The sequence below is a fragment of the Aquarana catesbeiana genome, linkage group LG05, assembly GCF_042186555.1.
Source record: "Aquarana catesbeiana isolate 2022-GZ linkage group LG05, ASM4218655v1, whole genome shotgun sequence".
Lineage (NCBI taxonomy): Eukaryota > Metazoa > Chordata > Amphibia > Anura > Ranidae > Aquarana > Aquarana catesbeiana.
Window position 1 is genome coordinate 298,284,710 of NC_133328.1, and position 15,940 is coordinate 298,300,649.

The following is a 15,940-nucleotide window of genomic DNA, read 5'->3' on the forward strand; positions in this document are numbered from 1 at the left end:
TGCTACATATCTTTGGTAAAAATAAGTACAACTTGGTGTATATTATTTGGTCTTTGTGAATGTTAGAGAGTCCAAAAGCTATGGTACCAATATCTGAAAATTGATCACAAATGAAGTACTGACGGCCTATCTAATTTCTTGAGACCCTAACATGCCAGAAAAGTACAAATACCCCCCAAATTACCCCTATTTGGAAAGAAGACATTCCAAGGTATTTGAAAAGATGCATGGTGAGTTTTTTTGAAATTGTCATCTTTTCCCACAATTCTTTGCAAAATCAAGATTTTTTTTTTCTTTTTTTTTTTCACAAAATTGTCATATTAGAAGGTTATTTCTCACACACAGCATATGCATACAACAAATTACACCCCAAAACACATTCTGCTATTACTCCCGAGTATGGCGATACCACATGTGTGAGACTTTTACACAGCGTGGCCACATACAGAGGCCCAACATGCACGGAGCACCTCTAGGCGTTCTGGAGCACCCAGGCCAATTCTTATATTTCTCTCCTACATGTAAAAATAATAATTTATTTTCTAGAAAATTACATAGAACCCCAAAACATTATATATATATTTTTTCTAGCAAAGACCCTAGAGAATACAATGGCGGTTGTTGCAACTTTTTATCTCGCACGGTATTTGCGCTGCAATTTTTCGAACGCGTTTTTTTGGGGAAAAAAACAGTTTTGTGCTTTAAAAAAAAAACAAAACAGTAAAGTTAGCCCAATGTTTTTGCATAATGTGAAAGATGAAGTTACGCCGAGTAAATAGATACCTAACATGTCACCCTTCAAAATTGCACACTCTCATGGAATGGTGCCAAACGTCGACATGGTTACATGTTTTGAGTTACAGAGGAGGTCTAGGGCCAAAATTATTGCTCTCACTCCAACGTTCGCAGTGATACCTCACATGTGTGGTTTGAACACCGTTTTCATATGTGGGCGGGACTTACGTATGTATTCGCTTCTGCATGCGAGCACACGGACATGGGCGCTTTAAAAATTTTTTTTTATTTTTTATTGTTTATTTTACTTTATTTATTTTAGTTTGACACTTTTTTCCCCCAAAAAAATTTTTTGATCACTTTTATTTCTATTACAAGGAATGTAAACATCCTTGTAATAGGAATATGGCATGACAGGTCCTCTTTACAGTGAGATATGGGGTCAATAAGACCCCACATCTCACCTCTAGGCTGGGAAGCCTGAAATAAAAAAAAAAAAAAACGATCTTGGCTTCGATCGTAGCGGTGAGTCGGTAGAAGCACCGGAGGGTGGCGGGAAGGGGGGGGCATCCCCTCTCACCTCCCATAAGAACGATCAAGCAGTGGAACAGCCGCTATGATCATTCTTATGGTGTAGGAAATCGCCGGCTGAAAAAGCTAATATCTGAATGATGCCTGTAACTTCAGGCATCATTCAGATATCGCCGCTCAAAGTCAAGGACGTCATATGACTGTGGGCGGGAACTGGTTAAAAATTGCAGAGTATTGCGGGGTATTGCAGAGTATTGCTGGGCATATTGCAGAGTATTGCTGGGTATATTGCAGAGTATTGCTGGGTATATTGCAGAGTATTGCCGGGTATATTGCAGAGTAGTGCCGGGTATAATGCAGAGTATTGCTGGGCATATTGCAGGGTATATTGCAGAGTATTGCTGGGTATATTGCAGAGTATTGCTGGGTATATTGCAGGGTATATTGCTGAGTATATTGCAGGGTATACTGCAGAGTATTGCCGGGTATATTGCAGAGTAGTGCCGGGTATAATGCAGAGTAGTGCCGGGTATAATGCAGAGTAGTGCGGGGTATAATGCAGAGTATTGCAGGGTATAATGCAGAGTATTGCAGGGTATAATGCAGAGTATTGCAGGGTATTATGCAGAGTATTGCAGGGTATTATGCAGAGTATTGCAGGGTATATTGCAGGGATGGCTGAGCATGGAGGGATGGATGGATGTGACTGCAATTGTCACTGAGCAGCGCTGTGGGCACTACACATGCAGCCCACAGCGGTGCTGCCATCCGATCCCTCCCCCTCTCCCCTCGCACTGTAACGAGCGATCAGCGGCCGTTTACCGTGATCCGTGATGCGCCGGGTCCTCTGGACCCGGTGGTCACGAAAGTTCTCGGGTGCGCGCCCCAGGGGGCGCGCGAGAGCAGTATTCTGGGAGGACGTCCATGGACGTCCACCCAGAACTATCCGACCGCACTGCAGCCATCTTTCAGCTATGGCCCGGTCGGCAAGTGGTTAAAGTGGTTGTAACCCTAAAAAAAAAGAAGCTCCTGTCCCTTTAAGGCATCATATATAGCATAGTGCTTTTGCAATGTCAATCAGCCATTTCCATGTTGTACATAACCTGGTTGATCCTGCCTGTTCCTGTGTTGCCCTGTGTGTACTGACCACGCTAATCATGGCTTCTGATCTGTGATAGCATGGTCAGATTACGTGCCTCCCTCATCCTGCTCCCTCCTCAGCGTCTCTGCATCTCACCCACTCCTCCTCCCTCTCTGCCTGTCATTTCCGTAGACTGTGTGTGAACTGTGAAGCTGATCTCCTCTCCTTCTCTCCCTTCTCCTCCTGCCTTGAGTAATACTATTCTTCGCAGCTACCACTGTAGTCTCTTAAATCAGGAAGGGAAGCAGAGAGAGGACACATGACTGCACAGCAGCATTGTGCAGCATTATAATTTTAAGAAAACACACACACTGTACTAAACATGGACCTAAAACAGAGGATCAAAGTAATTAATAGATGTGACTTTACAACCTCTTTAAGTATTCATGATATGCTATAAATACTAATTAGGCTGAAGGCAATCACCCCATAAATATAATCTTGTTCCAGAAAAAAACATTAAACCCAACTAGGTCACTTCTACAAATACTTTTCTTTCTGGATAATTTGCTGTACAAACGAAAAAACACACTGACATTATTTTAAAGAAAGGATGACTGCAAGCAAGAACATTTAACTGTTAATCCAATATGTGTGTAGACTGCATAGGTAGTTCTATTGGACTAACACACTCAATAAAAAAGAAATGTATATTACTTCATAACTAGAAAGAATGTTTCTTTTGTAGATGTACGTTTATAGTCAACATTGTGTTTAAACTTGAAAAATAAAATACAGGAAAAATGAATAATGTACTGCAATCAATAATAGAAAAACAATTTCACAGATGGTGGCTAATGCCTGATGTGAACCTTGAAAAATATGTACCTGAGAGTAGCCGATTATGTCTCCATTTTCATCCAGCACATTAAAATTAATGATAGGACCCTGCACATCGTAAGTCCTAACCTCTGTATCAGTGTAGACTTGTATTACAGGTTCTCCATTAGCATAACGTAGAGCCGACAGCACAGAGTAGGTGTACCTTGCCAAAGCATGGGTATGATTTCTAATCTTCTCCATTCCTCCTACAAAATAAATGTATATTAATTTAATTTCTCTTTTTACATTGAGAACATTGGATTTATTAATGTTCGTCACACAGAGTAAAGTTAGCTCCTGAAGAAAGCATGCTGACACAAAATAAGGCAGGGTTAAAAAAAAAATGTTTCAGGTTCACATACTTCACATTCTGAATTCTGAATATCCCCCATCCAGTCGGTATCTATGGTCCACTAATTAGCTACTACAGTCACCGGTTGTAACTTTACTGTCTATCACAGTCACTATACTTACCTTTCTTGGTATTGTCTATACTATTAATATATGACTACTGTCTGATTTGTATTTGTACCTTGATTTATTTCTTTGTTTGTTAAAGTTAAATAAACTTTATGTTAAAAAAAAATCTGAATATATCAGACATCTCTGCAATGCAATTAAAAATTTGATGCGCAGCTCGAGATCTGGAATACCATATCTGGGATAATGATAATTCATAAATGGACGAATACTTGGATGGACAGTGCAGGTTAGATGAATTATCCCTTCTTTTTTTTTTTTATCATCAAAGGTAAAAAAAAGAAAAATTCTAAGATGCACAAAAAAAAACAAAAAAAAAATGAATTCTAACATGTACAGTAGATAAAGGTCTGCTTAATTGCAAATCTTCTTGGGTTCAGTGCCTAGATAGTGGTATCGACTTTTGTAAAGAGGGTTACATAGTTACACAGTAGGTGAGGTTGAAAAAAGACACAAGTCCATCCTATGTGTGTGTATTACATTGTATATCCCTGTAATGTTGCAGTCCTTCAGGTGCTTATCTAATAGTTCTTTGAAACTATCAATGCCCCCCCCCCCCCCCCGCTGAGACCACTGCCTGAGGAAGGGAATTCCACATCCTTGCCGCTCTTACAGTAAAGAATCCTCTACGTAGTTTAGTTTAAGGTTAAACCTCTTTTCTTCCAATTTTAATGAGTGGCCACGTGTCTTGTTAAACTCCCTTCCGCAAAAATCCCTATTGTGGGGTTACCATTATGGTATTTGTAAATTGAAATCATATCCCCTCTCAATAAGTCCAGTGCTCGCAACATTTCTTCATAACTAAGGTCTTCCATACCATAGCTGAGCCTATCATCTACTAGGACCCCCAGGTCCTTTTCCATCCTGGATTCCCCCAGAGGTTCTCCCCCTAGTGTATAGCTTGCATTCATTTTTTTGATGATAGTGTGTCCCTAACTACATGTCAAGAAATGGATACAGTAAGTACAAAAATCCTGTTTTCCTTTAACAATGGGTCTGGAGTAAGGATAAGCTAAGGTTCGGGCTGAATCCATGGGAACATGTTACATGACAGCAGGTTGCTGTTCCAATTCATTTTTTGCCACCCAAATGCATTATTTTTCTACATTAAACCTCATTTGCCATGTAGTTACCCACCCCATTAATTTATACAGATCTTCTTGTAAAGTTTCCACATCCTGCGGAGAAGTTATTGCCCTGCTTAGCTTAGTATTGTCCGCAAATACAGAGATTGAAATGTTTACCCCATCCTCCAGGTCGTTTATGAACAAATTACATAGGATTGGTCCCAGCACAGAACCCTGTGGGACCCTTCTACCTACCCCCGACCATTCCGAGTATTCCCCATTTATCACCATCCTCTGAACTCACCCTTGTAGCCAGTTTTCAATCCATGTACTCACCCTATGGTCCATGCCAGCGGACCTTATTTTGGACAGTAAATGTTTATAGGGAACTGTGTCAAATGCTTGTGCAAAATCCAGATACACCACGTCTACGGGCCTTCCTTTATCTAGATGGCAACTCACCTCCTCATAGAAGGTTAATAGATTTGAAGAATCACTTTTAAAAAAGTGGACTACCCCACCAGTGGTGGACCCCCCTGTTTCCAGGTTGAATAAAGCAACCATGATCCCAGTAGAGGAATCCCCTTCCTTTAAGGACCCAGCTAACAGGAAAGTGGAGGCCTTGGGCATGCAGCATGTTTACTATAGCTGGTTCGGCATTGCGTCCAGTCTTGGCATTGGTCCTGGTGCCGCAGACCCTAACTGAATGGGCCAAACTTTTGCACCAGGGTCTGGGTAATGAACAGGTTCCCGCTGCTTATGTTGATTTAGCGGACCAGTTGGTCCATGGGCTGCAGTATATTTGTTATGCAGCCTTGGATGCAGCTCCTGTGCTGTCAAAGCTTTCTATTTCAGCAGTGGTGATTAGTTGTGTGCTGTGGCTTAAGAATTGTTCGCAGACCAAGCCTCTAAGAAAGCTCTTATTGATCTGCCCTTTCTAAGGTGACCGCCTGTTTGGGGCTACCCTGGATGACATCATTAAGGGTGTATAAATCAAAAGAGAAGGATTACCGCGCTAACACAAAAACATGTACTACAAGAAAAAAAGCTGCAGCTCTAAAATTGTGAGATATGCACAAATAGGTAAATAATAAATAAACGTGAACTGCGCTACAAACAGGTGAAATAATATATAGATAGATCCCTGAAGGACCCACATATGTGTTGGAAATAAACACTGAAACAACCCAAGTGATTATAAAAGAAGTAATAAAACAATAAAAAGTCCCAGCAGTGAAATGAAGTCCAAATGTAAAATCCCAATGATATCCAATAAGGGTGCAATAAGGCTTAACAATTAATCAGATGACACTGTGTGAAAAATCCACCACCAGGTAAATTCCACGCTTTCCAAAGGCAAGCTGTAAATCAGCTTGTAAATAAACCAGGTGCCCGGTCAGTGATACCGTCCTAGTATGACTTCACCATGTGGAGAAAGGCAAAACAGGATGGCTCCGTCCGGTAGGTAAATGGGCAGTCAGCAGGGAGGACCCAACTTCAATCAACAGGTGGCCTGGAGAAGACCACCTGGGGACAGAAGGGGGACAGAGTTTGTCCACTTCAGGAGGTCCCGTGTCTCCTTGTGGGGGAATAATTCCTGTAAAGGTTCGGGTGACGTCTGAACTACCCAAGGTCCCCTCTAGCACCATCCAGGAAATTGGGTTACCCGGGTCTGACTCTGAAGTGAATGCTGACAAGGTCAGCAGTTTTTCTTCTCAAACGTCGGCCCTTTCAGCAGTTTCAGTTCAACAGGAAGTAACTGAGACTCGTGGCAATCTCGCAGGTTCCTCTGTTAGACGCCACATTTGTCTTAGTGCCACTGAGGGGCCAACACCGTCCTCTTCTGCGGTGCCTGCGAAGGACCGAGGGGGAAAGTCTTCTGGTCATTCTGGTGGCCATTGGAAACAACCTCTCAGAGGACCAGTTGTACCTAGGGCTGAGCTTCCATCCTGCCTTAGTCTTACTGGTTTTAATGGCTTAGCCATTGAAAGCCAGGTACTGAGAGATAGAGGTCTGTCGGGATCAGTGATCCCTACTATGGTGAAGGCGAGGAAGTCGACTCCTAGTAAAATATATCATTGTACGTGGAAAGCATACATTTCTTGGAGTGAGTCGATTGGCGTTCATCCTTGATCCTTTTCTGTGGCTCGGATCTTAGTTTTTCTTCAATGGGGCGTTCATCAGAAGTTGGCCTTGAGTACCATCAAGGGCCAGGTGTCTGCCTTAGCAGTCTTTTTTTAGCAATCCCTAGCCACTCACTCTTTAGTTCGTACCTTCATTTAAGGAGTCCGGCATGTGGCTCCGCCTGTACAGTCTCTTTTTTTGCCATGGGATTTAAACTTAGTACTATCGGTATCAAAACCTCAATTTGAGAATATTCGGGACATTCCTTTACCTACGTTGTCCCAGAAGGTGGCATTCTTGGCAGCTATTACCTTGGCCTGCTGGGTTCGGCATTATTTGGCATTATCCTGTCGTAGTACTCCATAGGGATAAAGTGGTTCTTCGTCCCTGTTTGTCATTTCTGCCCAAGGTTGTCTCTGACTTCCATTTGAATGAGGACATTGTGTTGCTGTCCTTGTGTCCCAAGCGGCCTCATCCCAAGGAATTTGCTTTGCATAACTTGGATGTGGTTAGTGCAATTTGGGTGTATCTGGCAGCCACTGAGTCCTTCCGGAGGTCAGGCTTACTTTTTTTGGTTACACAGGGACCAAGGAAAAGACTGGCCGCTTCCTTGGCTACCAGCTCCAGATGGATCAGACAGACTTGACTCAGGCCAATTTTATTAAGGGTCAGGTTCCTCCTTTCCCTGTCACGGCGCATTCTACTCGGGCTCTTAGTACTTCTTGGGCCTTCCGTCATCAAGCGTCAATATCACAGGTTTGCAAGGCAGCCACTTGGTCATCAGTGCATACCTTCACTAAATTCTATAAATTAGCTATTTTGGCATCTGCGGATGCCTCTTTTGGCCACAAGGTTTTGCAGGCTCCCGTTTAAAGAGGGGTCTCCCTCTTCAGGGTTGTTTTTATTCAAATTTTTATTTTTCAGATGAGGCTTCTGTGATCCAGTTAAGGCTCCTGTGTCCTGGTTAGGGATTTTGTGGTTAGCCTTGGATTATTTTGCCCACCCCTCATTTTTCTTTGGCGCTGTGTTTGGATGTCTCAATGGTCAATATTAAGGAGGTGCTGTGTCCGTCGATGAACGAAATAGAAAATGGGATTTTTGTACTCTCCGTAAAATGAATTTCTCTGAGTTTGACGGACACAGCACCAACCCCTCTATGGAGTTTTTGATACTTCTATTACTGCTTGCTACTAAACTGAATACCTAGAGCAGGGAGGGGGTTATATACCTACTGGGGACAGCCCATGGGCATAGCCAGGTGTTTTTTGTTCTGCCTAGTCCTACTCCTGCGGAGGCGATATAACCCTATGGTCAAGATTAAGGAGGTGCTGTGTCCGACGATGAACTCAGAGAAATAGATTTTACGGTGAGTACAAAAATCCCTTTTTTTGCACGCTTATATAAAGTGGTTGTAAAGGCTAAATGTTTTTTACCTCAATACATTCTCTGCATGTAAGTGCAGCTCCCCCCCCAAATACCTACCTGAGCCTGATCTCAGTCCAGCGGCACTGCTCTCTCCCTCTTCACTGGACTCCGTGAGAGAAGTGGGAGCCATTGGCTCATGCTTCTGTCAATCAAATCCAGTTTTGAGGGAGCAGAGGGCAGGGCTGAGCCGTACTGTGTGTGTCAATAAACAGTAAAAAAATGGAGGACAGACCATATTGGCCCCATAAAGAATGAAGAAGGACATCTGGTTACAAAGGATGGGGAGAAGGCGAAGGTATTGAATTTATTCTTCTCCTCAGTCTTCCCGAGGGAATCGGGGGGGCTTCAGTAACCAAAACTGCAGTGTTCATCCTCATGACACATCACAGGAAGCACCCTCATGGCTAACAGAGGACAGAATTAGAATTAGACTTGGGAAACTTAACATTAATAAATCACCGGGACCAGGTGGCTTGCACCCAAGGGTGCTTAGGGAACTCAGTAAAGTAATTGCCAGACCATTGACCACCTAATTTTTACTGACAGTCTACTGACTGGAATGGTACCAGCGGATTGGAGAAAAGCCATTGTAGCACCAATATTTAAAAAGAGCCCAAAATATATCCCTCGGAATTACAGACCAGTTAGCCTAACATCAATAGTATGCAACCTCTTGGAGGGGATGATAAGGGACTATATACAAGATTTTAGTAATGAAAATGGTATCATTAGCAGTAATAGCAGGGATTCATATAGAATCATTCTTGCCAAACCAATTTATTAACCTTTTATGAGGAGGCGAGTTGCCATCTAGATAAAGGAAGGCCCGTAGATGTGGTGTATCTGGATTTTGCACAAGCATTTGACACAGTTCCCCATAAACGTTTACTGTACAAAATAAAGTCCATTGGCATGGACCATAGGATGAGTAAATGGATTGAAAACTGGCTACAAGGGCGAGTTCAGAGGGTGGTGATAAATGGGAAATACTTGGAATTGTCGGGGGTGGGTAGTGGGGTCCCACAGGGTTCTGTGCTGGGACCAATCCTATTTAATTTGTTCATAAATGACCTGGAGGATGGTGTAAACAGTTCAATCTCTGTATTTGCGGACAATACTAAGCTAAGCAGAGCAATAACTTCTCCGCAGGATGTGGAAACCTTGCAAGAAGATATGAACAAATTAATGGGGTGGGCAACTATATGGAAAATGAGGTTTTAATGTAGAAAAAAAATGTAAAATAATGCATTTAGGTGGAAAAAAGGCGAATTGAAACAGCAACCTGCTGTCATGTGACATGTTCCCATGGGTTCAGCCCGAACCTTACCTTATCCTTATTCTAGACCCATTGTTAAAGGAAAACAGGATTTTTGTACTTACAGTATCCATTGCTTCACATGTAGTAAGGGACACATGATCAGTAGTAATTCATAGAAAATGGGTTATAATGCCAGCTTCAGGAGTAATTGGGCACTGGCAAACACTAAAAGCCGTTGGCCAGCCAGGTAAAAACCCCAGAATTGTCTATAAACTACAATAGATCCTGTGTCTGTTAATGAACCTCAAGAAATGGATGTTATGGTAAGCAAACATTCCTGATTTCTTTATCTTTCAATAAGGGACTGTAAGAGACCAGCAAGGATGACCAGCTCAGAGGGCTGTATCTTAAGAAATCAGGAACCAGGCTAAATGAGATTAAACAAAGTTTATTTAAACAAATAAAAAACTTACAAAACCAACACCAGTAAACCATAACCAATGTAAAATGACAAAATAAATATAACAGTACAGAAACCCAAACAATAACCTAACTATGTACAAGTGGAGGGAGCACACATACGCAGTACAAAATAATATGGAGGGAAACCACCAATAAGTGTAACACTGGAAACCTTTGCCACATCCCAATTTCAGAAGAAATTGCAAAGAGAGGTGCCCCAGGGATTGTACTTGCAAAGGAGGTAAACCAGAACTTAAAGAAGTGACATTGTGTAAAAAAAGTACAACATTTATTGGGTACAAATGATATTAAGGTTGATACACAGGTATGAACACCTAAAAACAATTAAGTCAGATTCGATCAATAAGCAGCAGCTAGATTCTGGAACACACAGGTGATCTCAAAACGAGATCAAGTGGAGTGTGTAATCACAATAATCCCAACATGTTACGGAATATAGGTATAAATACATAATTCCTTCTTCAGGGAATAAATTCAGGGGCTGAATTCAGGGGCTGAATTGAAGTGAGCAGTGCAAGGTCAGGACTGGGATAGGAAACAAGGGGAGCAGTGAGCAAGGTGCTGAAAGCAGGGAGCAGGTCACAGAAGCTAGTCTCAGGATCAGGTACTGGAGCAGATACAGGAACCAGGAGGTCAGGCAGAGACATGGCTCACAGGAAGAACACTGAAGCACTGAATCTCAGTTTTTAAATACCTCCCAGCAGCCCACATCGGATAGCCTGGCTGCTGGGAAACTCCTGCTGGTGGTCGCCAGAACTGTGTCCTGACAGGGATACAGGGTCTGTATTCGTTTATAGACAATTAGAATGTCCTAAAACAGCCCAAGTGAAGGGTGGGCAACAGCAACAAAGCACTAACCCACCCACATGAACAAAAAAAGTAAACCTGGGGCAGCCTGCAATTCAAAGAGCTGAAGCGCCTCTCTTTCTATTTGTAGTGCAACATGCATTAACATACTGGAACACCAACTGATTTGCCTGTCTTTGCAAAGATGGAAATCTCCACTGCATGTGCAGAAGCACCTATGACAATGGACCATGCTGACCATGGTTTGAAGAGTGTGCTGTGACTAATCAATGCAGTCATAAGGGAAAGGGAAGTGCCAAAAGCAGGGACCAGTGCCTGAATGGCACAGTGCCTGTTATTTTTGCCCCAACCTTGGCGCCATGCAGACACATATTTGCGTGCAATAGCGCCAATAGGGTTGTGCCGAGAGAGCATGCCCTGTGCACTCCCAGTACAGTTAACAGAAAGCTCAGGTACGCTGCATGCGATCAGGAGCTTTCCGATCCTGTGGCCATTGTGACTGCCAATCACTGCAGTCACATGACCATAAGCCCCACCTCTCAGCATTCTAAAGCCCTTAAAGGGCAGGCAGGTTCCGGCTGTAAGGGGTTAAAGTGGTATTAAGCCTAAAAACATTTTTTTTTTTTTTTTTTTAACAAATTACTTTTTCTTAAAAGTTTTTCAGTGGTACAAAAAACGAAAAACAACAAAAACGAAAAAACAATGACCAAACACAATAAATCGGTAGCAGTCGTACATTCCTTCAATACAGGCACACAGAGTAACAACCACCTTATATAAACGCTTAGGAAAATGTCAGGATATCAGTAAGACACATTAATCAAAAGGAATACACCGGTAACCAAAGAGCATACTTCATGGTACTCAGGTCCCTCTATGCACACAGGTGCATCCATGGGCCCCATAGCTCACTAAACTAGGGGTGCCACGTTGAAATAGAATGTGTCTTACTTAAAGTAATGTGGAATCAACCTGCTTTCGCCAATCCTCAAACACAGGAGGGAGAGGAGAAAGCCATTTTAACATAATGCATTTGCAGGCCAGAAAAAACTCCTAGAAAAACTTCTAGAATTAGAAGTTTGGGCTTGAGGTACATATGCTTCCTCATCCAAGAATCCCATTGTACATGTCAAAGGATCATTGTGCAAAAGAATCTGGAATGCCAGATTAATAGTAGCAATAACACATTGTCAAAGGCAAACTAGTTTGTTGGGCACTTCCAAAGCATGTGCAGGAGACCCCACATCTGGTACAATCTGGACTCTCCAATGATGCAACTTATGTAGTGTTCTATACAACCTATGTATATAGAGTTGGGATAGTCTTTGTTTTGGTAAAAGGGACACTAGTAAAACTTGTTCCAAGACTACTTACCATATATCCTCATTCAAATTAGGAATATCCTTAGCCCGCCCGTTCCTGACCGGGAGCTGTAGATTACCAAGGAAGTCATCCAACAATGATCTATAAGCGGAAGAAATGAGAACTTTCTTGTCTACAGTAGTAGCTAACTGATCCATAAGTGGGGTGTTAATCATTTTAAGAGTAATCTGTTTAGCTTGGGCAGATAGGGTATTCCGGAGCTAGAGGTACTGGAAGAACCTGCGGGATGGGATACCAAATTCCCACTGTACATCTCTCAATGCCCACAATGGCCATCAATGCACGTCACGCTTTTCAGATATTTAGTTGTAAAAAAAAAATTTGAAAACCATTTATAATTTTCCTTCCCCTTCACAATTATGTGCCACTTTGTGTTGGTCTATCATCAACACAAAGTGTTGGGCTATAAAGTGCTCTGTAACTAATCAGTATTGTATTTTATAGCTGTTGACTTCAACCTCTTTACGCCAGCCGAATGCACATATGGGGCCTCATGGCGTGTGGGCCTTCATGCTGAGTGGCTGCTCCCTGCACGCTCCAAGCATGGCAGGAGGCGGTTACCGGAAAGCTCCCGTTGCATACTAGCGATCGGGAGCTTTCCGATCATGTGACCGCTGTGACACCCAATCACAGTCACATGAACCAAATGTCCATCTCCGACTCCCGGTATTTAGAACCCTTAGAGGGCAGGGAGGCAGCTGGCACGAAGGGGTTAAGAAGCCCTTGCGGTAGTAGGAGAATGGTATGGACTTTTATAGCCCTTCTTAGAGTGACAACATTGTCATGATTTAATGTGTTCATGGGTTGTGGATGTCAATTTTGATTCTGTATTTCAATTACAATAGTGTTTTTTCGTATACCACTTTTTGGCCTGTGTGTGATGCTCTTACGAACACATCTGTGATTAATAGTGTTTTTATAATGGACTAGGGCATTTAATAAGGCAAGAAAAAAATGTACAGAAACCTATAGCAACCTGTGAGAAATCACCTTTACTAAGCTAAATTTACCAAACCTGAAATCTGATTTTTTTCAAAATATATATTTACTCTTGTTTGCATTATTATCATATTTAATGTGCCTTTATACACTGCTCAAAAAATTAAAAGAAACACTTTAAAAACACATGAGATATCAATGGGGAAAATATCATGCTGGGTATCAATACTTACATTATACAGACTGGGTAATGTGTTAGGAACAAAAGGATGCCACATTGTTTGATGGAAATGAGTATCAACCTACAGAGGGCTGAATTCAAAGACACCCCAAAAATCTAAGTGAAAAAATGATGTAGCAGGCTAGCACATTTTGCTGAAATTTCATCCGTTCTGTTTTTCACTTGTTTTGCATTTGGTTGGGGTCAGTGTCACTACTGGTAGCATAAGGCGATACCTGGACCCTATAGAGGTTGCACAGGCAGTTCAACTCCTCCAGGATGGCACATCAATACCTGCCATTGCCAGAAGATTTGCTGTGTCCAGGAGACAGGCAGTTACTCTAGGAGTGCTGGATAGGACCGTAGAAGGTCCTTAACCAACCAGCAGGACCGGTATCTGCTTCTTTGTGCAAGTAGGAACATGAGCATTGCCAGAGCCCTACAAAATGACCTAGTGCCGGCCACTGGTGTGAATGTCTTTCACCAAACAATCAGGAACAGACTTCATGAGGGTGGCCTGAGGGCTTGACATCCTCTAGTGGGCCCTGTGCTTACTGCCCAACACTGTGGAGCTCAATTGGTATTTGCCATTGAACACCAGAATTGGCAGGTCTGCTCCCTGTGCTTTTCACAGATGAGAGCAGGTTCACCCTGAACACATGTGACAGATGTGAAAGGGTCTGGAAAAGCTGTGGAGAACGTTATGCTGCCTGTAACACTGTTCAGCATGACCAGTTTGGTGGTGGGTCATTATTGGTCTGGGTATACATTTCCATAGAGGGATGCACAGACCTCTACAGTAGTTATCAGGATGAAATCCTTGGACCCATTGTCAGACCCTATGCTGGTGCAATGGGTCCTGGGTTCCTCCTGTGCATGACAATGCCCAGCCTTATGTGGCAAGAGTACTGTATGCAGCCAGTTCCTAGAGGATGAAGGAATTGATACCATTGAATGGCCCCCATGCTCACCTGACCTAAATCCAATAGACATCTCTGGGACATTGTTTCGGTCCATCCGATGCTGCCAGGTTGCACCTCAGTCTGTTCAGGAGCTCAGTGATTCCCTGGTCCAGATTTGGGAGAAAATATCTAAGGGCACTATACGTCGTCTCATTAGGAGCATGCTCCAGTGTTGTCAGGCATGCATACAAGAACGTGGGGGCCATACAAACTACTGAGTACCATTTTGATTTGCTGCAATGCAATTTCAGCAAAATGGAATAGCCTGCTGCATCATTTTTTCAATTAGATTTTCAGGGTGTCTTTGAATTCAGCCCTCAGTAGGTTGATAATTTTAATTTCCATTAAACGATGTGGCATCCTTTCATTCCTAGCACATATCAGTATAGATATCCAGCATATTTTCCCCCATTGAGATCTGATGTGTTTTCAAAGTGTTCCTTTAATTTTTTTGAGTAGTGTATATATAAACTAATGACAACATTCAGTTTCACTCTTTTACTGAGTGTCTTGTTTTGTCTGTGGAATGTGTTCATCATTCTATTTGTACAAAGTGAGCAGCATAAATAAATCATGAGGTAACATGCTGCCTCAGTATGTCACCAATGATATTCATCTCTAAGTTGTACTGTTTTGACTGCCTTTGGTACAATAAAACCAGAGGCATATCATATGCTCTGTCACAATAATCCTTATTCAAATGCCATATTGAGCTTCACACGTTTTCATTTCTAAAGAACATCATTCTTCCCTTAATTCATTTTGATTTGTTAACTTTTATATGCAGAATATCCATGACACAGTTGCTTATTGTTATTTGAAGGTTTGAGAGCAGATGTAGCATAGCACAAATTAGCATTTCAAAGTCAGTTAATAAAAGCAAAGAAAAAAGGTGTGTAAATCAGTACCTATTCACTCTTCAAAAATATTCTTATTTAATCGCTTGACAATTAATAAGGTCCCTTTTACATTTCGCTTATTGCAAAATGGTTTATTTTATCATCAAACAATGATACATTTCACATAAGAAATAAATAACACTTGGAATGTGAAAATATAAGACATTGTCCTAACAAATGAAATGTTTTTCCTGGGTCATCCCCTGACATTAGGAAAAAAAAGGACGTTTTTGTTTTAACCTTAAAAATTATAATGAGCAATTATGGTTTACAGAAGCTTAGAATATATTATAGAGTCTTGTACAGGCAGTCCCCGAGTTACAAACATCTGACTTACATATGATACTTACAATTACAAATAGAGGGAGAAACAGGAAGTGAGAGGAAATCTACCCCTAGGGAGGGAAATTGACTCCTGTATGAGTAAGCATGGGAAAAAGGTGTCTTCACTAAAGCTTTATCACCAATCCTTGTTTCCACAACAACCCAAAATTCTCAAAATCCAATTGTTACAGGGACAGAAAGTGAGGTGAAATCTTCTGAACACGGGCACAGACAGCAAAACAAACCTAACCTTACTTAACCCTTTCCTATGCTATTCAAAAAACAATTTTATTATTTTTTTTTTTAATTTGCCTGTTCCAACTTTCAGTACATACAAATT

At 41.9% G+C, this 15,940-nt stretch overlaps 1 protein-coding gene across 1 annotated transcript in view; it reads right to left on the bottom strand.

The window, feature by feature from the left end:
• The window catches only part of MOCOS (molybdenum cofactor sulfurase), a 1,002,829-nt gene that overhangs the window by 467,839 nt on the left and 519,050 nt on the right, over positions 1 to 15,940 (bottom strand). Inside the window, exon 6 of the mRNA XM_073630796.1 lies at positions 3,236 to 3,435. Within this exon, the coding sequence (XP_073486897.1) occupies positions 3,236 to 3,435 (200 nt within the window). The remainder of the gene's footprint in view (positions 1 to 3,235; positions 3,436 to 15,940) is intronic.